Below are 14,188 nucleotides of genomic sequence, written 5' to 3'. Positions count from 1 at the left end.
TTGAAATAGATTTGAAGTCAATTAAACGCATGTTTCAAATTCAGTCCCCTTTCTCTTACCCTTTAGGAGGCTTATGTTTGGACTCCCTCTTCTGCAGGCGCCCACTGCTGACATAACTCGTCCCACCTCTTCTTTCGGCACCAGCCTCCTACTTATGCTTGCTAGAACCATCATCTTGCAAAGGCCTCCAGTCTTCAGAGTGCTGGAGACTCGCTGGGTACTCTCGTAGGATATCAAAAGTTTGCCCTCGGGCCCCATAACAGAGCCACTTTGCTAGCCTTAACTCGTACTGCCCTGGAACGTTTCTGGTGTCTGAGGCTCTAAGATCTGCAGAATCTTCAGGCTTCTCTCTGGAAAATGAGGCATAGCTTTCTTATGAGATCTCCAGAAACTTTGCTAGGCTATGTATCATCCCTCCCCCTGTGGTGCTTGGCCTAGGGTGATGGCATTCCGGGCCCTTTCCCTAAGATCCACTTAGAGATTTACTCTGTGAACTATCCTGTGTCATTCCTGAAAATTCTCCTCTTCCACTAAACTTTGTCTCTACCTCATTTTGGAGGAATGAAGCACACAAACAAGCTTTTACAACATCAAATAGTCTTCCAGAATCTACTAGTCATGGCACAAACTTGGAAGTTTTTTGTGTTGAAGCCAGACTTTTGGAAATTTAGATTCTTAAAGTTATTTTCTTTACCAAGGGCTTCAAAATTCTATTTTGTTAACAAATAAAAGATCATTTTTTGAGACAATTGTGAAAATTCTATTATGAACTAGTTATTAGAAGACACCCAGGATTGATTTATTATTAATTTTGTTGGGTGTTAGAATGGCTTTATAGTTATGTATAAAATATATTCATAACTTTTGGGGAAGTTAGTGAAGGCCATTATAGGCAAGGTGGGTTGGGAGGTGACAAGAGTGGGAGGTAGGGGACAGATTATAGAGCCACAATTGCCATCCTTTGATTTCTTGTTCAAAGCATCAAACAGGGGATCCGCTTGATTAATTTGCATAAAGGGGGGATGAGAAAGTGTATTTGTAACTGGGAAGTGGGTGGCTGAGGAATTTTTTATTCCCTACTCTCCCTCAGCACCCACATCCACATCCATCAGTACACCCTGTTGGTCCTCTAGGCTTCATCACCTCCCCATTTTAAGTGACTATCACCTCTTAGCTGGACACGGTCATCCTAATTATCAACTAATCAGTCTCTCTGCTGCTGTTCTTCTCTATAATCCATCCTCCACAGTGCTGCCAGAGTGAATTTTTCAAAGCCTAATTTGGATTGTCGTTCTCCTGCTTGAAACATTTAATAGCTCTCTAGTGCATTTAAAATGAAATACAAACTCTACCATAGACCATAAATTTCTATGTAATCTGGCCCTTATCTTCCTCACTATCCTCTTTGCGCCACTGTCCTCCTTATACTTGGGTCCAAGACACAGCCACTGTACAGTTCCCATTCTCTTTTTCAGTTAAAAATGTTCATTTCTCAGAAAACATTATCTAGTGAGATAGTTATGAATTTGTAACTTGTAACATTTGAATCACAGTAGTGCAAGTTGCAGTTCATTTTTTAAAATAAAAATAATGATGAAGTGAATGCTTTCAAAGTCAACTGCTGGTTCTGAGATGTAAAATAGTGACAACATGGACAAAAATGTTGACTTTAAATAGCAAGTTTTTTTTTTTTTTTGAGGAAGATTAGCCCTGAGCTAACTACTGCCAATCCTCCTCCTTTTGCTGAGGAAGACTGGCCCTGAGCTAACATCTGTGTTATGCCCATCTTCCTCTACTTTATATGTGGGACGCCTCCCACAGCATGGCTTGCCAAGTGGTGCCGTGTAGGCACCCGGGATCCGGTGAACCCCAGGCCAGCGGAGCACCTAACCGCTGCGCCACCAGGCCCGCCCCTAAATAGCAAATTTTTACTTCATTCAATCTGCAATTTTTAACCAAGGGACAGTCATTAGTCATAGGTGTTAAGTCTTGAAAGAGTCAGGTGTATGTGTAATTTCACATTTGGAATTTTATCTTTCAGTGCAAGGAGCATAGCTTGCTCATTAATTTTTTACACGAAACATTTTCAATCTGGGCATTTTCTGGCATATTTTCCGAGAACTTATTTAGAATCTGGCACACCAAAAATTGAACTACATTGCCATTTGCCTCATAATACTTCCGTAAGTCAAATAATTAAAATAATTTGAAATGCCACTATCTTCATCTTCCTCGTCGTTTTCCCGCTGCTTAGCGCCATGAAGTAATAAATGGCTGCAAATTCGGCTTCTCATTCCACTGCGGGTTCACGTGTACAGATCGTGACGGTCGAAGACAATGAATAAATGTCTCCTGGAAACCCTTCACGGCCGCCTCTCTGCGGCCAGCGTCACCGTCGCGAGTAGCCGCAGCCGCCTGTCCTCCATCCCGCCATTCTCTCTGGACGGTTTCCCGAGCCCTGGGCGCAGCCCGGCTTTGCTTTTACTTTATGGCTTTACTAGAAATGAAAAATTTCCTTCAAAAAAAGAGAGGGAGCGGGGAGTCCATCAGTCTAAACGCCAAGTCAGCTGTTCTGAACTCGGCGTGGCTCAGGGATCCGCTAGCGAAATGAGTCTTTTGACGCCATCTTCCCGGGCTTCACCACGGGCAATGAGGGCCACCAACTCGCTGCTGGCTGAGGGCTCGTAACTCGGTGGGAGACCCTATTACACGTCACATTAGATGAGGAGAAAATGAGGCGGGAGGAGGCAGGGCCTGAAGAACGGGGCCGAGGCTTAGGGCTCCGGGAAGCAGCGGAAGGGGCAGCCATCTCCCTCTGTTCGAGGCGGCGAATTACACAGAACACGCGGACGCCGCGCGCGCGGCAGCCTGGCTCCCGCGGTCGCGTGGCTTTCCCGCGCGCCCGCCTTGGGGGCGGGGAAGAACCCGGATGGAACCGCCCGTGCAGCCGGGACCCCCCACGGTCTTTGAATCGCTGCGCGGGGCGGAGTTGCCCTCCCTCCAGTGCTCTGATTGGTTCGTCTCCGTCGGTCCCTCCTCGCGATTGGACGTCCCCCGTGCCAGTCACAAAGCGCCGCTGGTCTCTCAGATTGTTGCTAGAAGGAGACGGCGTCGACGTCTGACTGGGCTCGCGGCGTCTCGCTTCCCGCTGGTGCGCTCCTGCTCCGGCACCCCGAACCGGGCCCCGGATTTTCGCCTGCGAAGAGGCGTATCGAAGAGGCTCGAGAACGGTCGCGGGCGCCGCAGCGTTGCTCTCGTCACCGAGTCAGCGCCATGTCCTCCTGGATGTTCAAGAGGTGAAGGGGGCGGGGGTGGGGCGCCGAGGGTAACGGCCCGGCGGCGTCCCCTCATGAACCTGACCTTCCCCGCGTTCCCTTCGCGGCCCGGGTGCGACTGGTGCAGCTGGTGTCCGTCCTGCTGGTGGCTCGTGGCCGCGGGAGGACGAAGCGCGGAGTGGGCTGGCGGAGGCTCCGCGGCGTCGGGGGCCGGGCCCTGGGGAGACGGCTCTCTGTCAGGGGCGCGGGCTGGGGCTGCTGCGACGACCCCCAGATGGCCGAGCGCCGGCGTGGGCGTCCGCGGAGAGGCCGGGGCAGCCCTGGCCCCGGGAGCGCGCCGCGGACGGGGTGCGGGGAGCCGGGGCGCGGGCGCGGCGGACGGCCGAGACGCCGGGGAGATGCTGTGTTGCGAGGGGAGCGGAAACTTGCCGACGCCCCGGCCCACTTCCCCCGCCCCTCAGGGTCCGAGCCGTTTGCATGCCGGCCTGAAACGGTCCTCCGTGGGGGCCCTGAGGTGCCCGCAGCCGGCGCGAGGGCGACGCGTGGGGCCGACCGCCGCGGCCCGCGGTGCGGAGGCGCGAATGGACCGAGGGTGCTGCGCGGAGGGCGTTGAGCCGTGGGTGCTGGCCGCCTTACCTGTGCGGTGGCCCGGCTTCGCGGGGTTGGGAGTTCCGTCCTCGCGGGTCTCTCAGAGCTCCGTCTCTAGCGCAGTTTTGGCGTGTGATTCAAGTTACAGACGTCGCGACGTTTGTTTAAATCGATGGGCATCGCTAGGACACAGATGTGAACCCTTATTGGGGTTTCCTTGTTGAATCCCGCTGGGTAGAAGAGGCGTTACTGGAGAGGGGGGCTCCTGGAAACGTCCCCCTCCCCGTTCCTGCCCCTGTTATCTTTATAGTGCGATTCATTCCCACATAAGGTTTGATTTGTTTGATTTGAAATAAAGTGTGAGAAAACAGTTGGCCTATAAATGTGGTATGGTCTTTGAGAAATATTTGGGTAAATATTGTATGGTTTTACTCTGCCCTTTTTTCCTTTTTTTTTTTTTTCCGTAGAGATCCTGTTTGGAAGTACTTGCAGACTGTCCAATATGGAGTCCATGGAAATGTTCCACGCCTCTCATATCCAACTTTCTTTCCCCGTTTTGAATTCCAAGATATTATTCCTCCAGATGACTTCCTAACCAGCGATGAAGAGCTAGATTCAGTTTTATTTGGCACTCTGAGAGGTCATGTAGTTGGACTGCGCTATTACACAGGAGTAGTGAGTATAACATTAGATATTAAGTTGTGATTCAGTGATGATATTAACCTAGAAAATAAGAATTAGAAGGTGCTATGTGTAGTTAATGTTTATTTTACTTTAAGTAATTGAAATATGTCTGAGCAAGAGATAACAAACACCTCATGACTTAATTCTTTTACATTTACGTCGTGCTTACAGTGTACAAAGCACTTTTTCCTGTATGGTCTCCTTCGGTCACCATAGTGACCGTGAGGTACATTAGGACATCTGTATCCCCTTTCTATTACTGAAGAACGGAAGCTCAGGCAGGTTCAGTGATTTGCCCAAAAAGCACAGATACTGCGTGGTACGTTTGCAAAATGACTTCCAAGTCAGTCTGTTGCTTTCTCCTTTTCTGTCCCTCAGCTCGTGTCTATAGTTTAGTGTTTTCAATTTAGGAAGATCTGCTCCTGCTAGATAGGAGAATTGTCTATTTTTGGGTCCTTTTTTCTTTCCGTAGTAAGACTACCTGTCTCTCAGTTTTTCCTCCTGTGTGTCTTTCTGTATGTCTATTCTCTGCATTGTGTGTGAGAGAGAAAACGAGAGACTGATGAGTAGTTGTCTTTCTATGGTTGTCTAGTTTGCCTCTCTGTTATCTGGATGATATACCTCTAGTTGTATGTGTTTAATTTATTGTGAAAAATTTCAAACATGCAATAAACTCCCACATACGTATGATCCAGATTCAGCAGTTAAGAAGTTTTTTGCATGTTTGCTTCATCACTTTTTGTTTTGTCCTTCTGTACTAAGAATCCCAACTGTATCACTTTACACCCGTGTAATTCATTATGTATCTCTAAAAAATTCAGACATTTTGTATGTGTAATTTTCATACTTAAAAATTCCTTAGTACATCTAATAACTAATCCATAATCAGTTTTCTTGATTGTTTAAAAATATCTTGTTATAGTTCATTTTTTCGAATCGGTATCAAAACAGAGTTCATATAGTACCTTTGGTTGTTACATGTCTTAAGTCACCCCCTCCTTTTTTTCGTGTCATTGATTTGTTGCAGAAACTGTATGTGGTGTTCCATGGAAACTTCTGTATTTGTCAGTTCTTCCATTCCCCCATGTTATTCTTATGTTGAAGCTTCTCAAATAATTTTTGATTGTCTGAAGCAGGAGATTCCTTGGGAAAGAATTTCATGATCTGGATTTGTTTAGTCTTTCAGTTCTCCCATATTTTCTTTGAATCGGAGCTTCTCAGATCATTTTGTGATTGTCTGAAATGTGTTGTCTAGGAGATTCCTTAGGAGGGAACAATATTTCCTGAGTTTTTGTATGTTTCTAATTGTGATGTTTATACTTGAAGGGCAATTTGGCTGAATATGAAATCCTTGACCATATTTTCTTGATGTTCCGGGTGAGAATTCTGATGCTAATGTGGTTTCTCTCTCATATAAGTGAATTGGAATTTTTTCACCTGGATACCTAAAGGATGTTTTTCCTTATCTTGAAAGTCCATGGTTTCATTAGTGTATATCTTAGTTTTGACTGTTCTGTAACTTCGTTTTCTTCTATTTCAGAAAATTTTCTTTAATTATAGTTTTAAATGTTTACTTTGTTCCAAAGCTTGTTTTTCTTCTTCAGGGACTCCATTCTTCTCTATATATTAGATCTTCTCTGCATATACGTATGCCATATGCATATGCCTATCACTTCCTCTGAAATCTTTTATGTCATATTTTTTTCACTTCTGTGTTTTTATCATTTGTTTCCCTTACCGTGTTTTTCACAAGATCTGTTCACTTTTTTGTTCTTTCTACTTTAGTCTTTAATTCTGAAATAGTTTTTCTTTTCTGATTTTTTCCTGAAATCTGTCAGTTTTTATTTCATATCCAGCTCTTCTCTAGCTCTTAGGTCCATCTCTGAGCTTTTCTGTTTTGGATTTCTGCTGTTTTTTCAAAACTTAGATTGTTTTCTAAATTATTTTAAGCTGTCAGGAAATATTAGATTATGGTTGTCATTGATCTTACAACAATCACTGTTTGTTGATCTTAAAATAATGTCTATGACACTGGTAAGGTAATAAAAATGTGGTGGGCTGACTAAAGGTAATCTCACTTAATTTTTTAATTTTTTCAAATATTTATTATTTATTTTATAAGTAATACCTGTTTGTTATTTTAAAATGGCTACGTAAAAGCATTAAATCTCCCTAAAGTCTCCCATCTCGAACCGTAACTTACTCACTTTGTTATGCCTTCCACACTTTACTCTGTGAACATATGCATGTAAATTGAAATCATATTATGCATTAATAAAAATAAGATCGTATGTCTTTTATAGTGATCTTTTTTTTCTCTTAGTAAAATATTAGGAATATCTTTTCATGTCAATACAAATTTGTATCATACTTGTAATTTTCTTATTGATGGACATTTTGGAGTTGATGACTTATGAAAAAAATATGATAAAAATTGAGGTGTTTATCATACTTAGTATTTTCGGCTTTCTTGAGATGTGATGTACATATGATAAAATGCACATATTTTAAGTCTATGATTACAAGAGTTTTGATAAAGTTAGATAGCTGATAATCACCACTCGAATCAAGATATAGATCCTTTCCATCATGCCTGAAACTTCTCTTATATCCTGTTGCAATCATTCCTCCCTGCCCATGTCCTAACAACCACCAGTCTGATTTCTCTCACTATAGATTAGTTTAGGCTGTTCTAGAGCTTCATATGCATTCAATCATGTGGTATGTACTTTTTGTCTCGCTTCATTCAGACTCAACATAATTAAGATACATCTTGAGTCACTTTTGGCAATTCTTATTTTTACTCTTTTTTTAAAAAAAATTTTGATTGATTGATTGTAGGGAAAGATTGATGCTGAGCTAGCATCTGTTGCCAATCTTCCTTTTTTTTTCCCCTCCCCAAAACTCCAGTACATAGTTGTATATCCTAGTTGTTAATTGTTGTAGTTCTAGGCTGCCATGTGGCAACTGATAGATGGGTGGTATGGTTCTGCGACTGCGAAGGAAACCCGGGCCGCCGAAGTGGTGAGAGTGCTGCACTTCAACCACTAGGCCATAAAGGCTTGCTCAATTTATTTTTTTTAAGGAAAACATCTATTTCATTAGGATTTTCAAATTTATTGCCGCACAGTTGTACATAGTAATCATTAATACCTAAAAATACTTTAGTTGTGTTTATGCTTATATTCCTTTTTTCATTCTTTGTATTATATATATGTGTCTATTTTTTATTGATTAGCCTTCATAGAGATATGTCTTTTCATCTTTTCAAGCAACCTGCCTTGGACTATTTTTAATGATTTTTCTTTGTTCATTAATTTTTATATTCTCTTATCCTGTTTTCCTTAGGTTCATTTTATATTTTATTTTTGGATTCTTGAGTTGAATACTTAATTTTAATCTTATTCAATAATAAAAGCTTTTAATCTTGTAAACATTCTTCAAAGTACTGCATTGGCAATATCACCTAAGTTTTGTTATGTAATATTGGCATTGTTAATTTGTAACTTTTTTTAATGTGTTTTCAATAAGCTTATGGTTGAATTTTTTATTTTGTGACCCATCAAAGACTTTATTTTGGGGCTGGCCCGGTGGTGCAGTGGTTAAGTTGGCGCATTCTGCTTCGGCGGCCTGGGATTTGCTGTTTCAGATCCTGGGTGTGGACATGGCATCCCACATATAAAGTCGAGGAAGATGGGCATGGATTTTAGCTGAGGGCCAGTCTTCCTCAGCAAAAAGAGGAGGATTGGCAGCAGATGTTAGCTCACGGCTAATCTTCCTCAAAAAAAAAAAAGTTTATTTTATAATAAAGTAGATTTTTTTTTTCTATTCTAGAAATACTGTTATAATTAGTTCTAATTCTGTCTTTTTCTTGCTATCTTAACCTTCAAGTTTTTTTTAATGTCCTTTTTATCTTGCTGCTTGGACCATGTTTTCTTTGTTTTTAATAGTTTCCAACATGTTGGCCTGTATGTATTCTATTTCAAATTCTGCTAGTGGGGCCGCCCCATGGCCGAGTGGTTAAGTTTGTGCACTCCACTGCGGTGGCCCAGGGTTTTGCTGGTTCGGATCCTGGGTGCGGACATGGTACTACTCATCAAGTCATGCTGAGACAGCATCCCACATGCCACAACTAGAAGGACTCACAACTAAAAATATACAACTATGTACTGGGGGACTTTTTGGAGAAAAAGGAATAATAAAATCTTAAAAAAAAAGTGTTAAAAAATAAATTCTACTACTAATTAGTTGTCTATAGTAAATGGCAGTGATCTAATTTTAATACATGATAATTTATTTTAATAAATGACAGTTACCTTAATTATCTTGTTTGAGATAAAATGCTCAATAAATGTTTTTTTGCCCTACTTTCTTGGGGTTTTATAGTTCTGGGATTTACATGTTCTGGTTTAAAGAAGATCATGCTTTAGGCTGTGGCAGAGGAGAGGGAGGCAGGGAAAGAATAGAGCTATGCCTCACAGAATATCTCCAAAGGGCTAGAGAGAAATATCTGTCTGATAATCTTGTTGGTGAGGCCTGAAGTCTCCAGTAAGTAGACAGAAGCTGGGAGAGGTTTAAAGCAGCTTTCTTGTGTCTTTTTCAGGCAATTAAAAAATTGAGATAATTCGCATGCCATAAATTTCATCATTTTAAAGTGTACAATTGAGTGGTTTTTAGATATTCACAAGGTTGTGCAACCATCCCCACTGTCTAGTTCCAGAACGTTTTCATCACACCAAAAAGAACCTCATACCCATTAATAATCATTCTCCATTACTCCCTCCTCTCAGCCCCTGGCATCCACTAATTTATTTTCTGTTTCTATGGATTTTCCTACTCTACATATTTGATAATAAATGGAATCATGCAATATGTGGCCCTTGGGTCTGGCCTTCATGTTACTACTTTATTTTGTGTTAAATAGATATTTTCTAGTGCAGCATTTTAATTCGCTGGTTGTTTCTTTTACTATATATTTTGAATTGTTTTCTTAGTAGTGCCCTGGAGAATTACAGTTAACATCTTAAATTCATAAGAATCTAGTTTGGATTAGTGCCAGCTTAGTTTCAATAGTGTATAGAAACCTTGCTTAGATAGTTCCATTCTCCTTCTCCCCACTCTTTTGTGCTATTATCATACAAATTACATCTTTATATACATGTATGCTCATCAGTGCAGATTTATAGTGATTGTTTTATGTCCTTTTAAATCAGATAGTAGAAAAAAATTACAATTCCCCCAAATTTATACTGTCTTCTATATTTACTTATATAATTACCTTTACTTGTGCTCTTTATTTTTTTTTGTAGATTCAAGTTACTGTCTCTTGTCCTTTGATTTCAGCCTGAAGGGTCTCCTGTTAATATTTCTTTTCTTTTTTTCTGCTCTTTCTCCCCAAATCCCTCCAGTACATAGCTGTATATTTTAGTTGTGGGTCCTTCTAGGTGTAGTATGTGGGACGCTGCCTCAGCATGGCCTGAGAAGTTGTGCCATGTCCACACCCAGGATCCAAACCAGTGAAACCCTGGGCTGCCGAAGCGGAGTGCACAGACTTAGCCACTCGGCCAAGGGGCCCTCCCCTGTTAATATTTTTTAGAGGGCATGTCTGCTAGTGATGGATTCTCAAAGTTTTTGTTATTCTTGGAATGTCTTAATCTCTCCTTCATTTTGGAAGGATGGTTTTGCCAGATACTGAATTCTTGGTTCAGTTTTTTTCTTTTAGCACTTTAAAAAGTAGTCCCATTGTCTTCTGGCCTCCGTAGTTTCTGATGAGAAATCAGAAGTAAATCTAATTGAGGATCCCCCTGTATGTAATGCGTTGCCTCTCATTGCTTTCAGGATTCTTTCCACAGTTTGATTATGGTATGTCTGGATTTGGATCTCTTTGAATTTATTTTACTTGGAGTTCATTGAGCTTCTTAGATATGTAGATTGATATTTTTCATCAAATAGGGGACATTTTTTGCTGTTAGTGCTTGGCATATTCTTTCTACCCCTGTTTCTTTTCTCTTTCTGAGACTCTCATTATGCATATGTTGGTATGCATTTTCTTGTCCCACAGGTCTCTGAGGCCTAGTCATGTTTCTCCTTTTTTCTTTCTGTTTCTGCCTCTATAACTGTTCCTCAGAGCCTAGAATCTTAATTGGCATATCTTCAACTTCAGTGACTTTTTCTTCTGTCTGCTCATGTCTGCTGTGGAGCCTCACTAGTGATTTTTGACTTTAGTTATTGTAATTTTTAACTTGAAAATTTCTATTTGGTGAGATGTAGTTCTCATGCTTTCCTTTAGTTCTTTAGACATGGTTTGCTTTAGGTCTTTGAACATATTTAAAATTTTAGTTAAAATTTTTTTTCTAGGGGGAAAAGGAGGGGTTTTTGGACTGAGTGAGCTCAGAGATCAAATAAAACAGCTTTGCAAGTGGAGGTCTTCTAGGGACCATCATACAGGTCAGATAATGACAGTTTTTTGGAAATGAATCTTTGAAAGATTCTGCTCCATTGTGCTCCCTCTGGTAACTGCTAGGCTGCACAAAGAATCCCAGCAGGTTATTTTTAAAGGCTATCATGTAGCTGAGAGCTGAAGATAGAATTAGGGCACTGATAATCACTTGTTTTTCTTGAATTAACACTCCCCAGGTTTCTGCAATCCTTTGGTTAGTTTCCAGAGTCCAAAAAAGTTGATTCTTAGAATTTTTGCCAGTCTTTTCTTGGCTTTTATGGAGGAGAGACTCTCTGGAATTTCTTATTCTTCCATTTTTAATAATGTCACTCAGGCAATTTTTAATCAGGTGCAGTCAGAGAATGGCGTGAGTTGAAGGCCAGCTATATTTTCCTTTTTTTTTTTTTTTCAAAGATTGGCACCTGAGCTAATATCTGTTGCCAGTCTTTTTTGTTTTTTTCTCCTTCTTCTTCTCCCCAAGGCCCCCTCAGTACATAGCTGTATATTCTAGTTGTAGGTCCTTGTAGTTCTGCTATGTGGGACACTGCCTCAGCATTGCCTGATGAGTGGTGCCATGTCTGCACCCAGGATCTGAACTGGCTAAACCCTGGGCCGGCAAAGTGGAGCATGCGAACTTAACCACTTGACCCTGGGGCCGGTCCCCAGATGTATTTTCTTATTCCAGTTCCATTCTGACTTAGAATTAATGCCTTTTCTCCGTTTTAGAGTCTGGAGAATTCAGGCTTAGGAAGCAGCCCGCCTGGATTCAAATCCTAGGTCCGCTACTTGTTAGCTTTATTTACTTATTAGCTTGGGCAAGTTATTTATTCTGTGTTTTAGTGTCTTCATCTGGGCTTCATCATAGTAACCCTTCAAATGGGGTTAATGATGGTATCTACCAATAAGATTGTTAGGATTTAATAAGTCAATCTATGTAATGTACTTAGAACAATGTTGGTGCATAGTAAGCACTCAGTAAAGATTACCTATTTTCAGAAGTTAATGTGTTGAAAATATTAGATAGTGTGAATCTCTTATTTAGTTTTTGTATCTTTTAGCTATCAAGGATTTAACTTCCCAATGAATGTAAATTAGAAAAACATTATAAAAGAATCATTATAAAACATATTCTTCAATATTTCTATAGAAATATGAGTCCAAGAAAATAATACATTTCTTATATACAGTGCTATTCATTAAGCATTAAAAAAATGAATAGAAATCCCAGATAAAGTATGATGAAGAAAACTATTATTGTATGTTTATTGTTTATGCTGTTTTCATTATTTTTATTAGGTCAATAATAATGAAATGGTTGCATTACAACGAGAGCCCAATAACCCCTATGATAAGAATGCAATTAAAGTAAACAATGTGAATGGAAATCAGGTTGGCCATTTAAAGAAAGATCTAGCAGCTGCTTTGGCCTATATCATGGACAACAAATTGGCACAAGTTGAAGGGTAATGTACTTTCAGAGTTTAGTTTTAATAATTGTGAGTTGTAGTGATCTTTGAATTTAAAAGTCTGTATTGTTGCCCTGACAACTTTTATCACTATTTATTTAGTATGTGTTCCATAAATGTTTTAGTTCTCCTCTCTTCTGTCTCCATTACCCTAGCCATCAAGTAGCTATCCCTCACTTTCCTGTTGAGTTATTACCATGTGGACTTTGGTTCAAATATTAGGAAGTCCACTCTCTCTCTTCAAGCCTTTTAGTGTGTAGATTTTGGAGTTTGGAAGCATTTGTTGAAATCAGAGGTTGTAAACTGGTAGCCTCTGATCAGATGTAGGTGAGTTTCATTTTGGCTACACACTTAAAATTTTTCCTTCCTTTCCAATATTTGAATATTTGGATATTCTATATTTTATGCATGTTAATTTTTTCCCCTAAATATAAAAGTAATTTACAAAGATTTCTCTTGACAAACGGAAGGTCTGGTAATGCTGGACCCTCATTTCCACATGGCATCAGATGAGTGGAGCAGCTTTGGCTAGGGCATACTCTCCCAGTTCTACTACATCTTCTGTTTTTTCAACTCTTGGTCTCCTTGGTTACCTTTTCTCTTTTAGGCATTTGTGTTTGTGATCTCAATTTAAGTATGGAATGTTTAGGATACGAAAAGATGAGTTTGGAAGATAAATGCTCAGCAGTACCTTCTCACGTCATTTGTTTACTTGTTTTCTCCTTTGTCATTTCATCAAGTTTTTCAGATACTGAGAATAAACTTTTAGTGAACTCTGATTCAGAAACACTTCTTGCAAATCATTCCCCATTCTCCCGGAATAGGTTGCTATCCTTACTGGTTCTGTTAGTGAAAGCTCTACCTTCTCAATTAAACTTACTATTTTACCTGTCTTAAAATCTTGGTTGTATGCTATACTTTATATTTAAACACTGCTTTATCACATCGTCTCAGTTTCTTTTGGCATTCTCTTCCTAAAAACCACCATTTTCTTCTGATTGTTGTTGATTCTGTTCTCTCCTTTTTCTGTCTTTCTAGTCTGCCCAACTAGTTCCTTCCTATTTTGCTTACATGCAAAATTTGAATGTGACACTTAGAACATTTAACAGATTCTTAATGGGAGTAAAAAAATAACTTCTAATTTCTCAATTTTTTTTCTTCTTAAATATAATAGGGTAGTTCCTTTTGGTGCACACAATGCTTTTACCATGCCTCTGCATATGACTTTTTGGGGAAAAGAAGAAAATAGGAAAGCGGTTTTAGATCAGTTGAAGAAACATGGATTTAAATTGGGTCCTGCACCAAAAAGTAAGTTTCGGGTTTAACCTAGTCTTATTTTGATATTGTTAAATGCATGAATTATAAAACATTTATTCCTTTAAGTAATACTTTGAGTTTGGTTGGCTAAACTAATTTTTTCTGAAGGTTCCAAGTTACAACTTTTTTAAGGAAATCCTGAATTTTTTTCTTTTGAAATAAATAAATTCATCAGAGGTTGCACACATACACAGAAATGTACAAGGAGGTCCTGTATTGCATCCCGTAATTTCCCCCAATGATGATATCTGGAAATCCCTAATTTTAAACATTCTTTTTGATAAATTACAGACGAAAGGATCTCCCAGTAGAGAATGAAAAAGTATTATTTGTTTGGCAAGAGTTTGTTCAAATAATGTGGAATTATTTTAATAGTGTGTTTTCGAATAACTTAAGATTTAGCTTAAAAAAATTTAAAT

General features: G+C 40.0%; 1 protein-coding gene across 12 annotated transcripts in view; it reads left to right on the top strand.

Annotated features, from left to right (window-relative positions):
- Positions 1-14,188, top strand: part of HLTF (helicase like transcription factor) — a 68,982-nt gene that overhangs the window by 11,531 nt on the left and 43,263 nt on the right. For 6 of the 12 annotated variants that reach the window (XM_070576280.1, XM_070576283.1, XM_070576279.1 and 3 more), the window contains exons 1-4: positions 2,837-3,296; positions 4,331-4,538; positions 12,283-12,449; positions 13,627-13,760. In XM_070576280.1, coding sequence (XP_070432381.1) covers positions 3,274-3,296; positions 4,331-4,538; positions 12,283-12,449; positions 13,627-13,760 — 532 coding nt within the window. In that variant the 5' untranslated portion in view covers positions 2,837-3,273. Of the gene's footprint in view, positions 1-2,836; positions 3,297-4,330; positions 4,539-12,282; positions 12,450-13,626; positions 13,761-14,188 lie in introns of those variants that run through there. The other 6 variants (XM_008531943.2, XM_070576274.1, XM_070576275.1 and 3 more) reach the window with 1 other exon arrangement.

The sequence above is a fragment of the Equus przewalskii genome, chromosome 15, assembly GCF_037783145.1.
Source record: "Equus przewalskii isolate Varuska chromosome 15, EquPr2, whole genome shotgun sequence".
NCBI classification, from domain to species: domain Eukaryota; kingdom Metazoa; phylum Chordata; class Mammalia; order Perissodactyla; family Equidae; genus Equus; species Equus przewalskii.
Note: the sequence above shows the minus strand (reverse complement) of the source record. Positions and strands in the feature narration are given on the sequence as shown.